The sequence below is a fragment of the Bubalus bubalis genome, chromosome 22 (genome assembly GCF_019923935.1).
Source record: "Bubalus bubalis isolate 160015118507 breed Murrah chromosome 22, NDDB_SH_1, whole genome shotgun sequence".
NCBI lineage: Eukaryota > Metazoa > Chordata > Mammalia > Artiodactyla > Bovidae > Bubalus > Bubalus bubalis.
In genome coordinates this window covers 4,412,328-4,427,608 of record NC_059178.1, presented here as the reverse complement: position 1 = coordinate 4,427,608, position 15,281 = coordinate 4,412,328, and the positions used below count along the sequence as shown (strand labels likewise).

The following is a 15,281-nucleotide window of genomic DNA, read 5'->3' as shown; positions in this document are numbered from 1 at the left end:
CTGGCACAGTGCATCCAAGCTTCCTCTGTGTTGTAGCGTTACTTTTATGACTAATTAATCATCCATTGTGTGGATAGAGAACGTTTATTCATTGATCAGCAAATGGACATTTAACCATTCTCCACTATTTAGATACTAGAACTAGTGCCACTGTGAACATGTGTGTGTACATTCTTGTGTGGACACGTGTTTTCAGTTCTCCTGGATATTTACCTTGGCGTGGCATTTCTGGGTCATAGAATGCTAAGTTTTGCTGAGGAACCGCCTGATTGCAGAGGGCTTGCGCTACCGTATGTTCTTGCCAGAAGCAAACGAGGTTCCCCCTCCCTCTTCACCTTTGCCTGCCTTTGCTCTCGCCTTTGTGGTCACAGCCTCCTGATGAGTGTGAAGGGGCATCACACCGTTTTGTTCTGCATTTCCCTAATGGTTGCTAATATTGAGCATCTCCTCCTGTGCCTGTTTGCCATTTGTATGTTGTCTTTGGAGAAATGTGTATTCAAGTCTGTTGCACATTTTTAAATTGTCTTTTTCTTGTTGAAGAGTTCTTCATACATTCTGAATACAAAGTGTCCTTGTAGATATATAATTTGTCCTCACAAATACTTATCTGTCTATGTGGACATGTTCTCCCATTCTGTGAGTTATCTTTTCACTTACTCGATTTTCATTGATTCACTAATTAAACCCACTGTGCGCCGTGACTCTCGAAACACGTTGCTTCACAGCAATATTAACCCCTCCCAGGCTGCTCTCCTGTCTGTAAGCTGTCATGCCAGGCCAGGCCTTGTGGGTCTCTGTGCCCGCTGCCTATAAGGCACCTCCCTTCCTCCCTTCCTTGCCAGACTGTTCCCTTTCTCTCAGGACCATCCGTTGTCGCTTCCCCTCACGCTGGTGCTCCCCTCAGCACTTTATGCATCTCGTACAGTGTTGCTCTAATCCCATGATGTGTGCTATTTAATTACACGCCGGCTTTTCTGTGTGTGACTGATAGCGTGAGCGTGCCTGAATGAGCTGCAAGACCCTCAGGGCCAGGAGCTCTGTGTTCATTTCTTTTTCATCGTCCCTGCCACGTACATGATGATGAGCGCCCACAATGAACAAACCAGTGTGTGTCCATTTTGTCACTTTTTTACCCAGAATGATACGTATGAAAGAACCATTTTTCTTATTTAAGTAGGAATTCAGGAAAAGTTGACAACCTGGATCCTGCCCTGTGGAACCAAGGAAGCAAGTTTTCTTTCCTGCTGAAAACCACGTTCTTGCTGGGAGTTGGGGGCTGCAGCTGTGAAGAATTAGCTTTTTTTTTCTCCTTCTAAATGCCTTTTTACTGTTTACTGTAGAATACACATAAAGAAGTCATCACTTCAGACTGTTGACGGAGAAGAATCAGTGGGCACCAGAGTGCCGGCCTAGGGGACTATGTTCACAAGTATTCCTAGCAAATAGGAATGTCAAACGTTTTTATAAGGAAGCCCACACTGAGTTTTTTTTAAGAACAAAAACCAACTTCTTTTCAAGAAGGTGTTTAGAGTTGTTTGGTGTGATTTTTTATAGTACCATTTCTCAGTAAAGAAATAATAACTCATCTGTGAACACTAAAACTAACACAGATTTTTAGATTAATTCAGACTATAGAAAGTAAATGATATTTATACCTGCATAACAATGGCACCCCACTCCAGTACTCTGGCCTGGAAAATCCCATGGGTGGAGGAGCCTGGTGGGCTGCAGTCCATGGGGTCGGTAAGAGTCGGACACGACTGAGTGATTTCACTTTCACTTTTCTCTTTCATGCATTGGAGAAGGAAATGGCAACCCACTCCAGTGTTCTTGCCTGGAGAATCCCAGGGACGGGGGAGCCTGGTGGGCTGCCGTCTATGGGGTCACACAGAGTTGGACACGACTGAAGCGACTTAGCAGCAGCAGCAGCAACAAAAAAATAGCAATCCACGAAATGAGATTTCCCTTCTCTGCCTAGAAAAAGATACATGGGTATTTTTCTAACCCCCTAATATTACAAGGAAATGCTGTGGAATCTCTTACACCTGGCATGGCAGTGGCTGTTCCCCTGAACTGTGTTTATTCTTTCATCGGTTAAACACTCACTGAACTCCTGCTGTGTGCCAGGAACACACAGATGAAGGTGAGACTGCCCTGCCCGGAGAAGCCCTGCTTTCAGAGACCACAGATGAGCCACAGGAGTCCTCAGCCTTGTTTGTTTTTAAACATCCTGAGGTGAAATTGCATTCCGCGTTATATTGTTGGTTATAGATGTGTCATTTTCATGAATTAAAATACACTTCAGAGGAGCATCTTTTTTAAAATTTCTTACATATAAGGTAATGGTTGAATTATCGTATGATAATCACTGTTGTACAGCAAAGTAACTCAGTTACATGTATATATGTGTGTGCGTGTGCTTTCTTTTCCATGTGGTTTATCACGGGTCACTGAATACAGTTCTCTGTGCTGTCAGGAGACCTTGCTGTTTTTCCATCCCGTATAGACCAGTTTGTATCTGTTAATCGCAAACTCCCAGTCCAGCCCCTCACACACAGCCCAGCCCCTTGGCAACCACCAGTCTAGTCTCTGCGTCCATGTTTCTGTTTCATAGGTAGGATCATTTATGTCACATTTTAGATTCCACATACAAGTGATACCATCTGGTATTTCTCTTTCTGACTTGCTTCTCTAGTTGCACAGGATAGCATCCTGATGTTGGTTTAAAATTCAGTACTTACACGAAGAGTGTTGCCAAAATAATTTTCAAGGCAAATTCAGTTAACACTTGAACGTGTTCATAGTTGCATCTCTCTTAAATAAGTATGCATTCATGTCAAGAAAGTAAGTCGTGGTTTTGTTTTAAAGACTGCTACCTGCTCAGATTGCAGTTTCTCCTTTCTTGCTCTTCAGGGCTATTGTATTACGCAGGACATGGATATGAGAACTTCGGGAACAGCTTTATGGTCCCTGTGGATGCTCCAAATCCGTATAGGTCTGAAAACTGTCTGTGTGTACAGAATATACTGAAACTGATGCAAGAAAAGGAAACGGGACTCAACGTGTTCCTGCTGGACATGTGCAGAAAAAGGTAGACTCCAGTCTCCACACGGAGGCTTGTTGATGGCAGTTAAACATCAACCTCGACAAGCTAAATCTGATGGCAAACCCAGGAAGCCTTCAAACACTTAGAGTTGCTGAATTTTAGATTGTAGAGTGGGACTGATTAAGAAGAAAACTAGAAAATAGGTTTTCTCTGTGTGTTTTCAACTTTTTCCTGCCTGCTGTAGAATAGAAGTGGTGAGCAAAAGGGCATGGGTACTAACTCATATAGCCCCTCAGACTGCCTTTAGAACATCTTCTACAATCCCTGCAGCTATTCCTCCAGGAATTAGCAGACTCAAAACTCAAAAGAGTGGGGGCCCTTAGCATCTTTTTGCTTGCTCAGTTTTTACCAATCAAAATCCAGTGCCCGAGTTCAAGTGTAACTCCAGTTTTAAAAGCTAACAAGAAAAAAGGGGTGATTCTCTGCTGTCTCAGTCGTTGGGGAGTCCTGGATTACATTTGGTAAATACATAGCTGACTAGATGATTGAAAGTGATAGGTTCAAAGTTCCTTTTGTGTTACAGAATAGTATATTTTTTCACTGTATTATTATTTGTGCTCTTTTAAGAATGCCATTTTAACTTTTTGTATTTGTACCTGTCCTTTTGTCTTCTGCCTTTTAAATAGAAACGACTATGACGACACCATCCCAATCCTGGACGCCCTGAGAGTCACTGCCAACATCGTCTTTGGATACGCCACGTGAGACTTCGGTGTTGGGGATTCCGTCATTCTTTGATGACTTTTTTTTTTAATACAACAGGGTTTCTGTGTGTGTGTGTGTGTGTGTGTGTTACTGTCCTGGCTCTTTGATGTTGCACAAGCTTTTCCCTAGTTGTGGCAAGTGGGGGCCACTCTCTAATTGCGCTGCGTGGGCTTCCCATAGTGGAGCCTTCTCGTTGCAGAGCACGGGCTCTGGGGCTCAGGAGTTGCGGCTCCGGGCTCCAGAGTGCAGGCTTAGGACTTGCGGCGCACACGCTTAGTTGCTCTGCAGCATGTGGGATCTTCCCAGATCAAGAATCAAACCCGTGTCTCCTGCCTCGGCAAGTGAATTGTTTACCACTGAGCCATCAAGGAAGCCCAATGACTTCTTTTTGATTGTAGATTAGAAGCCCAGAAATATCCATAGCCATCTAGGCATAAATTTGCCTCGATATTCTTAATACAAAATTTTAAATAATTGACCTCAGCACTTTAGAGCTTGGCATCTTTTTTCTAAGCCCCAAAGCACTTAATTCTTGCTTAAAGGTCAATTCTTTAATTAAAATGCCCTGTGAGGGGCAGGGTAGTACATGAGACTCATTAGTTTTTATAGGAGCCTTGTGGGGCAAGTGTTTGCTTTTATTTTAATGTCTTTCTTTGCAGGTGTCAAGGAGCAGAAGCTTTTGAAATACAGCATTCTGGGTTGGCAAATGGAATCTTCATGAAGTTTTTAAAGGATAGGTTATTAGAAGAAAAGAAAATTACTGTGTTACTGGATGAAGTTGCAGAAGGTAAAATAAAAACTAAAGAGAAAGCTACTTATGGTTCTCTTGAGTATTTTAATCCTACAGTCATGATGTGGGTTTGGAATTAGTATCTATTTCATAGAACAATGAAATAGTTTATATAACGTTCATACGACTGCTTCTTTCCTCATTGGCTTAGCTGTATGCATTAGTGCAGCATTACTTTGACCTGCAAGGTTGAGCCCAGACACGATTGTGAAATAAATGAGGCTTAATCCTCAAAACTCTTTACCTTGTTTCAATACTTAGTGCCTGATGCCACCCAGTCTGCTTATTTGGAAAAAAGAGAAAAAAAGTTGTCCAATGAGTATTTTCTTTCAGGGTCAAACAGATGAAACTATAGAAATTTCGAGGCCCTGTGGGAAAAGGCTGGGTTCTTTTTTTTTTTTTTTTTTCTTTGACGAATTTGGGAGTTTGAAACCCTGCTTGAAGGACAGGACCCTGGCGGTCTGCCCCGCGCGTGTCTGCCGTCCCTGCTGCTCTCTGCTTTGCCGCCTGGCGGTGCTGTGCTCATGTCGCTCCCTGAGAAGCACCTGTTACCCCCGCAGATGGACGCGTCTCTTTTTAACACCATTAGTCGCTCAGCCGTGTCCGACTCTTTGCCATCCCATGGGCTGTAGCCCTCCAGGCTCCTCTGTCCGTGGAATTCTCCAGGAAAGAATACTGGAGTGGGTTGCCATCCCCTTTTTCAGGGGATGTTCCTGACCCAGGACTCGAGCCCAGGTCTCCCGCATTGCAGGCAGACTCTTTACCATCTGAGCCACCAGGGAAGCTCGTAAGTCATATTAAAAAGAAGGCAGTTCTTTTGGAAACTGGCTCCCTAGAAAATGGAGCTTCATGGATATTCCAGAGATGGCATCTGAATGTTTCACGACCCGCTCATTAGTCACATTCATTTATTTTCATGTTTTTATCAGTGTAGATCCCTTAGCTGGATCATTTGACTTCACTACTTTCCCCTTTAATGTAGTCAGCCAGGGCCCTGACCCTCCTTCTTCAACCAAAGAAGTTCTGCTTTTATCTGTTTTACATATTGTGTGGGCTTCTATTTAAAGTTCTCATTTGAAGACAAAGTTCCGGTGCCTAAGAAAAAAGCCTTTGGAGTGTCAGTTATTTTCAAAGTGAGATCTGCGAACATGCTCCCAAGACTCTAAAATGTTTTATTCTAATTTTAATCTATCACTATCTTAAAACTTAATAAAAAGCACCAGTTCACCCACCTGTTCTGTCAATAAATGGCATCCCAGTATATTTGAACTTCTGGATTATATTTTTATTTATATGTTATTATACATTTGAACTTTGAACTCTTCAGGATAATTTATTCTGAATACTTTTAAGTTTTCAAAGACCATAGGCCGAACAGTTGAGGAGAAAAACCACCTTTCCAGTTTCAATTATGTGCCAGTGAAACAAAAGAGGAAATAAATTGGTTGCTATTATTAGGTTCCTGCTGTCAATCTGTGACCCCAGATTTTGGGTTTTGTACTTGAAACGGCATTATTAAATTGCTTGAAACTGCAAGATAAATTCTTTCCTATGTAGTTCTGGCAATATGGCATTTAAGGTACCCGAATGCCATCTTGCTCTATAAAACTCCACGATCTGCTAGAAAAAAATATTTATTCAATTAGTGATGTACTTTTTACTAAGTCCCTTGGAACATACTTCTGATGGTTTTTATTATGAGTTAGATGTTCAGCATGAATCTCAGACTTTGACAGTAACCTATATCCAGTTATATGTTCCCTCTATCTCTTTCCTTGCTCCCCCTTTCATGGGGTTCAGTTCAGTTCAGTCGCTCAGTCATGTCCGACTCTTTGCGACCCCATAGACTGCAGCACGCCAGGCCTCCCTGTCCATCACCAACTCCCACAGTTTACTGAAACTCATGTCCATGGAGTCAGTGATGCCATCCAACCATCTCATCCTCTGCCATCCCCTTCTCCTGCCGTCAATCTTTTCCAACATCAGGGTCTTTTCAAATTAGTCAGTTCTTCGCATCAGGTGGCCGAAGTATTGGAGTTTCAGCTTCAACGTCAGTCCTTCCAATGAACACTAAGGACTGATCTCCTTTAGGATGGACTGGTTGGATCTCCTTGCAGTCCAAGGGATTCTCAAGAGACTTCTCCAACACCACAGTTCAAAAGCATCAATTCTTCAGTGCTCAGCTTTCTTTATAGTCCAACTCTCACATCCATACATGACTACTAGAAAAACCATACCCTTGACTAGATGGACCTTTGTTGGCAAAGTAACATCTCTGCTTTTTAATATGCTATCTAGGTTGGTCATAACTTCTTCCAAGGAGCAAGCATCTTTTTAATTTCATGGCTGCAGTTACCATCTGTAGTGATTTTGGAGCCCAAGAAAATAAGGTCTGTCACTGTTTCCACTGTTTCCCCATCTATTTCCCATGAAGTGATGGGACCAGATGCCATGATCTTCGTTTTCTGAATGTTGAGCTTTAAGCCAACTTTTTCACTCTCCACTTTCACCTTCATCAAGAGGCTTTTTAGTTCCTCTTCACTTTCTGCCAGAAGGGTGGTGTCATCTGCATATCTGAGGTTATTGATATTTCTCCCGGCAATCTTGATTCCAGTGTGCTTCATCCAGCCTAGCGTTTCTCATGATGTACTCTGCATATAAGTTAAATAAGCAGGCTGACAATATACAGCCTTGACATACTCCTTTTCCTATTTGGAACCAGTTTGTTATTCCATGTCCCATTCTAACTGTTGCTTCCTGACCTGCATACAGATTTCTCAAGAGTCAGGTCAGGTGGTCTGGTATTCCAGTCTCTTTCAGAATTTTCCAGTTTGTTGTGATCCACACAGTCAAAGGCTTTGGCATAGTAAGTAAAACAGAACCAGATGTTTTTTTGGAACTCTCGCTTTTTCGAGAATCCAGCGGATGTTGGCAATTTGATCTCTGGTTCCTCTGCTTTTCTAAAACCAGCTTGAACATCTGGAAGTTCACGGTTCACATACTGTTGAAGCCTGGCTTGGAGAATTTTGAGCATTACTTTACTAGCATGTGCATCCTTCTAAATCTTATCATTCCCTTGATTTGCTTCTATAATAGTTTTAATTGAGTTTATGTATATCTGCAAAAAGTAGGAATATTTTAATTTGTGTGCTTAGTTGCTCAGTTGTGTCTGATTCTTTGTGATCCCATGGACTGGGGTCCGCCAGGCTCCTCTGTCCATGGGGATTCTCCAGGCAAGAATACTAAAATGGGTTGCCAGGCCCTCCTCCAGGGGATCTTCCTAACCCAGGGATTGAACCCAGGTCTCCCGCATTGCAGGCAGATTCTTTACCATCTGAACAACTAGGGAAGCCCTTATTTTAATTTAGTTGTTTTGTAACTTCCCTCTGTCTCTCTGACCTTACTGTTATTCGTGAAAGACAAACATTTGGAATCTCTTTCTGAGTAAAAGGGATCAAGTCTTAGAGTTTTATATCTGTTTTCCCAGATAAGAAACTACTTTCCAAGACCAGATGTTATTAATTTATTTTTATTAATAATATTTACAGAAATAGGATGAATTTCAGAGAAGGCAATGGCAACCCAATCCAGTACTCTTGCTTGGAAAATCCCATGGACGGAGGAGCCTGGTAGGCTGCAGTCCATGGGGTCGCTAGGAGTCAGACACAACTGAGCGACTTCACTTTCACTTTTCACTTTCATGCATTGGAGAAGGAAATGGCAACCCACTCCAGTTTTCTTGCCTGGAGTATCCCAGGGACGGGAAAGTCTGTTGGGTGCCGTCTATGGGGTCACCCAGGGTCTGACGTGACTTAGCAGGATGAATTTGTTGTAATGTATCCATGCAAAAGAATGTAATATGGTTTTATAAATTTAAATTGAGATTTGTCAGTATTCATGTCTTAAATTATGTTGCATGAAAATAGTGTATTAGAAAAGCACGTGTATAACATTTTTAGTAAGTTCAAAACCTAAAACATTGACATATACTATTAATACTTACATGAGTAAAAATTACAATATGTGTAAGAATATACACAGTACTTTGGTTACTTTGAGTTGGGGAGACAGTAATGGTGTTTTAACATTGATTTAACACGTTATTTCTTTTCTAAAAAAGAAATCTGAGATAAAGACACCACGATATTTTAACTTTCTCTTAGCTGTGTAGTCATTTGTTTATTAACTGAACGTATTTCTCCACAGAGTACACATAAAATTATCATGACTGCTCTTACAGTAAAGTAATATACTTTCACTTCTTTGTGAACTTCAAGGCTTAGCGTATTAGGGACTCATGAATAGAATTATAGAAGGTAAAAGCTAGAAAGGGGCCTTTAGAAGTGAGCTGGTCCAGTATTTTTATCTGTTTCCTCACACCATATCCTTAGCACTTAGAACCATGCCTGGCACATAGTAGGTTCTTGGTAGGTGTCTGGAGTGAGTAAGTGATGTTGAGAATATAACCTCATTTGTAGGAGGGTTCTTGGCCAAAATGAAAGGATGTGGTCTTAAACATTATATTCATGTCTTATCTTTTAGATATGGGTAAATGTCACCTTACCAAAGGCAAGCAGGCTCTAGAGATTCGAAGTAGCTTATCTGAGAAGAGAGCCCTCACTGACCCAATCCAGGGAGCAGCACATTCCGCAGAGTCTCTGGTGCGAAACCTCCAGTGGGCCAAGGCGCACGGTACCATGAGATCTTCTTATGCTCTCTCTCCGTTATGTGTTCATGTAAAACCATGAAGTCGTCTTTCCCTCTGAATTCACAGATTTCCTCCAGACTTTGCTGTGAATATGTTTTAGCCTAGTGAGTGGGATCTTAGTTCCCTAACCAGGGATTGAACCCAGGTGCTCGGCAGTGAAAGCAGAGTCCAAACCACTGGGCCTCCAGGGAATTCCCTGCAACATTTTTAAGCAACAGAAATAGCTCTAATAGTATTTTGCCCCATAAATAATATTTGTTTGTTGCTTATCATCAGAAAACTCACCAAAAATTCTTTAATTATTTATATAAGTTTTTATTGTTCTTTTTTAGAGCTTCCAGAAAGTATGTGTCTTAAATTTCAGTGTGGTGTTCAGATTCAATTAGGATTTGCAGCCGAGTTTTCCAACGTCATGATAATCTATACGAGTATAGTCCACAAACCACCTGATATATTAATGTGCGATGCCTATGTTACTGACTTTCCACTTGTAAGTCTCTACTTTTTTCTTTTATTTATAATGGTATAGCCTCACTAAAGACTAAATTTTTGAAAACTTAAAAGTTTATGATTAAATATAAAGGAAGTATGTATACATATATTACATATATAAAAATATTTGTATTTAATACTCATAATATTTAAAAACTAATCGCCAAAATACCTTAAATATGTTAAATTTAGGAGTGTCTTAAGTTCACCCAGGAAATAAGCCTTTAATTTCTCTTACCCTAAATAGTATTTCACATATAAAGGAATAAAACGTGCTACACATACGTCCAGAATTAATCTCTTCTTAAAAACTTGCCCCAAAATAGTTACTACAACAGCGGGAGTCGTACTTGTCAAACTATAGTAGTGTATTGGAATAGAAACCTAGCTCTTTCCAAACACTTAGATATGATATTCATTTTGTTTTGGCCTAAAGGAGCCACCAGACAAAATCCCTTTTCCTGCACCATTGCGGTAAATTGAGCCGTAAGCACGGAGTAAGGCACATACCCCAGAACATCTCCCTCGCTTCTGATCCAGGCTTCCTGCAGGGCGGTGCCCAGTGTGAGAGCCTGCGGCCTGCACTGACCCCAGAACTAGACGGATCCTTCCCGCAGTCCTGGCAGCCCAGGCCCAGGATGGGGCCGGCGGAGCCTGAAGGCTGCTCTCGAGTCACAGCACAGATCGCTTGCTCTTGGCAGCAGTTGGCTGCAAAAGAAGAAAAAGGAGGGGAGGGGAAGCTGCCTTTGGCACGTCCATTTATTCCTGTTAAATATACGAGTCACATAAATCCACCTGCACCTTCCCCACAGTGATGACTAAGCGGGGAGGGAGTCCAGGAGCCACACGCTCGTGGGGCAAACTTAAAGGAAACTTGGGGACGCTTCTTCAGAGTGCTTGCAGAAAGTTTGAAAGGAACTGTCCTTCCAGAGCTAACTTCTTAAGTGTATCGGTGAGGAATTTAGAATTCTGTTCATTATTATGATTCTAGAATGTTATCTCCATTGTTTCTTTAGCCCTGGGTAGGGTTTACCTACTCAGATCACAGTTCATTGGAGAGCAGCACCTGTTAAGATGTTTCATGGTCACAGGTGATGTTGTGACTTTCATTGATTTCATTAATAACGCTTTCTGGTTTTCACAGGATCTAGATATTGATCCCAAAGATGCAAATAAAGGGACCCCTGAAGAGACCGGCAGCTATTTAGTATCAAAGGAGCTTCCCAAGCACTGCCTGTACACTAGACTCAGCTCACTGCAGAAATTAAAGGTTACTACTTTTCCTATTTATAACTGGGCTCATAACTGGTGGCTCAGACGGTAGAGAATCCACCTGCAATGCAGAAGACCTAGGCTCAGTCCCTGGGTGGGGAAGATGCCCTGGAGGAGGGCATGACAACCCACTCCAGTATTCTTGCCTGGAGAATCCCACGGACAGAGGAGTCTGGCGGGCTACAGTCCACGGGGCCGCAGAGAGCGACTGAGCCAGAAGGACAACTTCATGAAAGTGAAAATGCATTTGTGCCTGTGAACCGTGTACTGGGCCAGAGATGTGCTGCTTCATCGCATATTAAGTTGAAGCAGAGAGAACGGCTTTACTGCAAGTCTCATCAGTGACCTTTTTCGCATTTTGTATTCTGTTCTTAATAATGGCCCGAGGATTTGTGAGAATGCATGTCATTACCCTCCATGTTATTAAAAAGTTAGAGACACAGAGCATAGTCTACTTGTAAATACCTTAGCATTTTCAAATAAGCATTTCCCAGCTCGATGACTTTCTGCAAAACATAACAAATTAGAATGGGAATTTATTTTGATCTATTTTCATTTCTTGTTGACCTTATGCATGAGAAACTACATGATTTTCATGGTCTATAGGGTTGAGCTTTGCAATAGAACCATATTCTTGCCAGACTCGAGTTTTATTTAGAGCTACACGACCCTGGGAGGCCTTAGCCAAACCCTGGGGCGTGAAGTGAGCACTGACAGGCACACCAGGACGGCAGTCATAAACCTGCCCCGGCCTGTTCCCGGCTGGTCGGCCGACACGCGCCTTGTGTCTCTGAACTTCTGTCCATTCTCCGATTCAGGTATACGTCTCCACTTGTGGTTGTGGGTTATTACTTCATAATATTTTAAAAACAGCTAAATTTTTCACCTGGATATGAAGCTGATTTTTTTGGGCGGGGGCGCCGTGCTGGGTCTTCATGGCCGCACGTGGGCGTTCCGCTCGTTGCGGGGGTTCTTCAGGCCGCACATAGGCGTTCTGCTAGTCGCGGGGGGTCTTCGGGCCGCCCATGTGCATTCTGGTAGTCGCGGGGGGTCTTCGGGCCACACGTAGGCGTTCCGCTAGTCGCGGGGGTGTCTTCGGGCCGCACGTGGGCGTTCTGCTAGTCGTGGGGGGGGGGGGTTTCGGGCCCCACATGGGCGTCCCGCCAGTTGCGGGGAGCGGGGCTGCTCCTGGTTGCATTGCTCAGGCTTCTCACTAGGCTGGCATCTCTTGTGGCGGAGCACAGGCTCTAGGCGCACGGGCTTCAGCAGTTGCAGCTCAGAGCTTCAGCGACTGCTGCCCGCGGGCTTGGTGGTTGCGACCCGCAGGCTCTAGAGCGTGGGCTCAGTAGTTGCGGGCACAGGCTTGTTTGCTGCTCGGCACGTGGGATCGTCCCTGAACAGGGATCGAACCAGCATCCCCTGCACAGGCAGGCAGACTCCCATCCACTGCACCACCAGGGAAGTCCCATAAAGCCGATTATTGTTTCATTAAAAGATATTCCCCGTCTCCAGTAATAGGGAAAGACAGTTTTCCAAGCCCCGCTGCTTGAAAAAATCTCTCTTCACTGTTCATCAGGAACGTAATACAAGATCTCTGTGATTCTGTCTATACTAATTCAATATATGGAATGAGGAAAGTGGAAGCTGGTTCTAGCTAGTCTTTCTTAGTATAAGGAAAACGTAAAGGCTACCTTGAGGGTCTGGAACCTGGGAAAGGAGAGTGAGACTGGCTTTTTATGGCTGCTGTTTGGTTTTGTCTGGATGTGTGTGTGAATGGTATTCTAAGACTGATCCACTCTCCTGGTTGATGAAAATGACAAAGCTCATCTCTTCTCCTTCCCAGGAGCATCTGGTCTTCACAGTCTGTCTGTCGTATCAGTACTCAGGACTGGAAGACACCGTAGAGGAAAAGCAGGAGGTGAACGTGGGAAAACCTCTCATTGCTAAACTCGACATTCACCGGGGCTCGGGGAGGAAGACGTGCTTCCAGACTTGCGTCATGTGTAACGGCCCTTACCCCAGCTCTGCCGCCAGCGCCGCGGGGGCGGCCCGCTACCGCCCACCTCAGGACTCCTTCTCGGGGGCTTACCACTCCCACCTCAGTAACTCGAGCAACGTGATGCAATCAGATGGCTGTCGCTGCAGTCGGACTGCGGACGCCTTCGTTTCAAGTCATCACACCCACCATTACTCGTGTCAGTTTGGCAGAAGCAACGTGCCAGTAGAGACGACGGATGAAATTCCATTCACTTTCTCTGATGGGCTTAGAATTTCTGAAAAGTGACTTCTTTGTTCTTGAAAGTTCTCATAATTAATAGATGTCTCACCCAACAGTACTTACATAAAGTGAGATATTAGGGGGAAAGCAAGTAGATACACATGTAGCAAGAGAAAATTAGTTAACAGGCATTTCATGGCAAACTCAGGACTTTGAGATGTTGGAATTATTTAACTACAGACCTCCTCTTAAGATTTTGTGGATGGGTTAATTTGTTCTGTAAGTATGAAGTATGGACGTGTATATGTTTATGTACATAACAGTGTTTTCATCTTGACCACTCTGAAGTATGAACAGTGGGAACGGCATTACTATAGAATAAGTCATTGTATTTTTAGAACCAGGAAAAGGACCTTGGTGATGATCAGGCTTCACCTAATTTTTGTCAGTGGGAGAAACGCACCGAGGTGTCTTCTGTGAGTTGGAGCTGAGGCCGCCAGGTTTCTACTGCAGTGTTCATTCCACTACACGTCGCCTTCCTGACAGCTTCTGAGACAGGCACGATTTCTATAGATAGACTCAAAGACGTGTAAATAAGAATGTCTGTGTATAATCTAGGAGCACATGAACTTTAGTTTGTGATTACAGGACTTGGCTACAAATACTAGTTAGGTTTGTATATAAATCTTTGTAGAACGGGCTGAAATGTCTTATTTCTTACTTCTTAAGGTCATGAAAGCACATGAGAAGTAATAAAATGTTTTTCTATGGTAAAGCTTTAGGCAGCAGGATAATATTGCTACTGGATAATCTTGATAGCTGTTTACCTGAATCTTATACACCCTGGACCTGACTTCCTTGACAACATGTATTTTCTCATTGAATTTTACTGGCCTTAGGAGAAAATCACCTTTGGTTCTACAAAAAGCAAGTTTAAGAAGCAGCTGGCAGTAAAAAGAAAAGGTTGAATTAGTAATTTTAAGACATCCCCAAAGAAAATTGCAGGGCTAGATGTCTTCACTGCTCTATTCTACAGACATTTAGAGAAGGCACACCAATCCTTTGTAAACTCCTCCCAAAAGTAGAAGAGGAGAGAACACTCTCTGTGACCCCATGGACAGCAGCACACCGGGCCTCCCTGTCCTTCACCATCTCCCGGAGCCTGCTTAAACTCATGTCCATTGAGTCGGTGATGCCACCCAGCCATCTCATCTTCTGTCGTCCCCTTCTCCTCTTCTGTCGTCCCCTTCTCCTCCTGCCCCCAATCCTTCCCAGCATCAGGGTCCTTTCCAATGAGTCGGCTCTTCACATCAGGTGGCCAGCATATTGGAACTTCAGCATCAGCATCAGTCCTTCCAAAGAATGTTCAAAGTTGATTTCCTTTAGGACTGACTGGTTTGATCTCCTTGCTGTCCAAGGGACTCTCAAGAGTCTTCTCCAACATAACAATTCAAAAGCATACCATAATACAAAATCAAAGACATCACAGGAAAACTGTAGAGTATTAGCTATTATGACTATAGACACAAAAAAATCACCAAAACCCTAGTAAACTAAGTCTAGCAACATATAAAAAGGGTCATACACCATGAGCAAGTGAGATATATCCCAGGAATGCAAGCTTGGTTTAACGAGTCATATATAAATTACCTTGTTATTCACCATAGTAATATTCTGCAGTGTCACTGTGAATACTAAATTAGCAAATACAGAGCCATTGCTCCTGGGGGGAGTGTGTGTGTGTTTTACACACATACATATCTCAAATAGACTATAACCTTAACTCCTAAAAACAATTTATCCTGATAGATCTGTTTTGCTGTATTAAAAAAATGAGGTCCAGAAGCACTAACTGACTTGGCTGAGGCCCCCTGGCTAACGGGCCAGCGTGGGGACCCAGACCCATCGGGCAGGCCCAGAGGCAGAGCTCGCCCTGCGCTGCCTGCATCCTCTGGCCATGTCTGCAGGGGAGCTGAAACAAGAAGGCAGG

General features: G+C 43.2%; 1 protein-coding gene across 8 annotated transcripts in view; it reads left to right on the top strand.

Moving 5' to 3' along the window:
• Positions 1-14,066, top strand: part of MALT1 (MALT1 paracaspase) — a 64,928-nt gene extending 50,862 nt beyond the window's left edge. For 7 of the 8 annotated variants that reach the window (XM_044934627.1, XM_044934626.1, XM_044934630.1 and 4 more), the window contains 7 exons: positions 2,914-3,091; positions 3,733-3,807; positions 4,471-4,598; positions 9,144-9,293; positions 9,642-9,799; positions 10,946-11,071; positions 12,917-14,066. In XM_044934627.1, the coding sequence (XP_044790562.1) occupies positions 2,914-3,091; positions 3,733-3,807; positions 4,471-4,598; positions 9,144-9,293; positions 9,642-9,799; positions 10,946-11,071; positions 12,917-13,357 (1,256 nt within the window). In that variant the 3' untranslated portion in view covers positions 13,358-14,066. The remainder of the gene's footprint in view (positions 1-2,913; positions 3,092-3,732; positions 3,808-4,470; positions 4,599-9,143; positions 9,294-9,641; positions 9,800-10,945; positions 11,072-12,916) is intronic. The other variant, XM_044934628.1, reaches the window with a different exon arrangement.
• Positions 14,067-15,281: the final 1,215 nt, after the last annotated feature.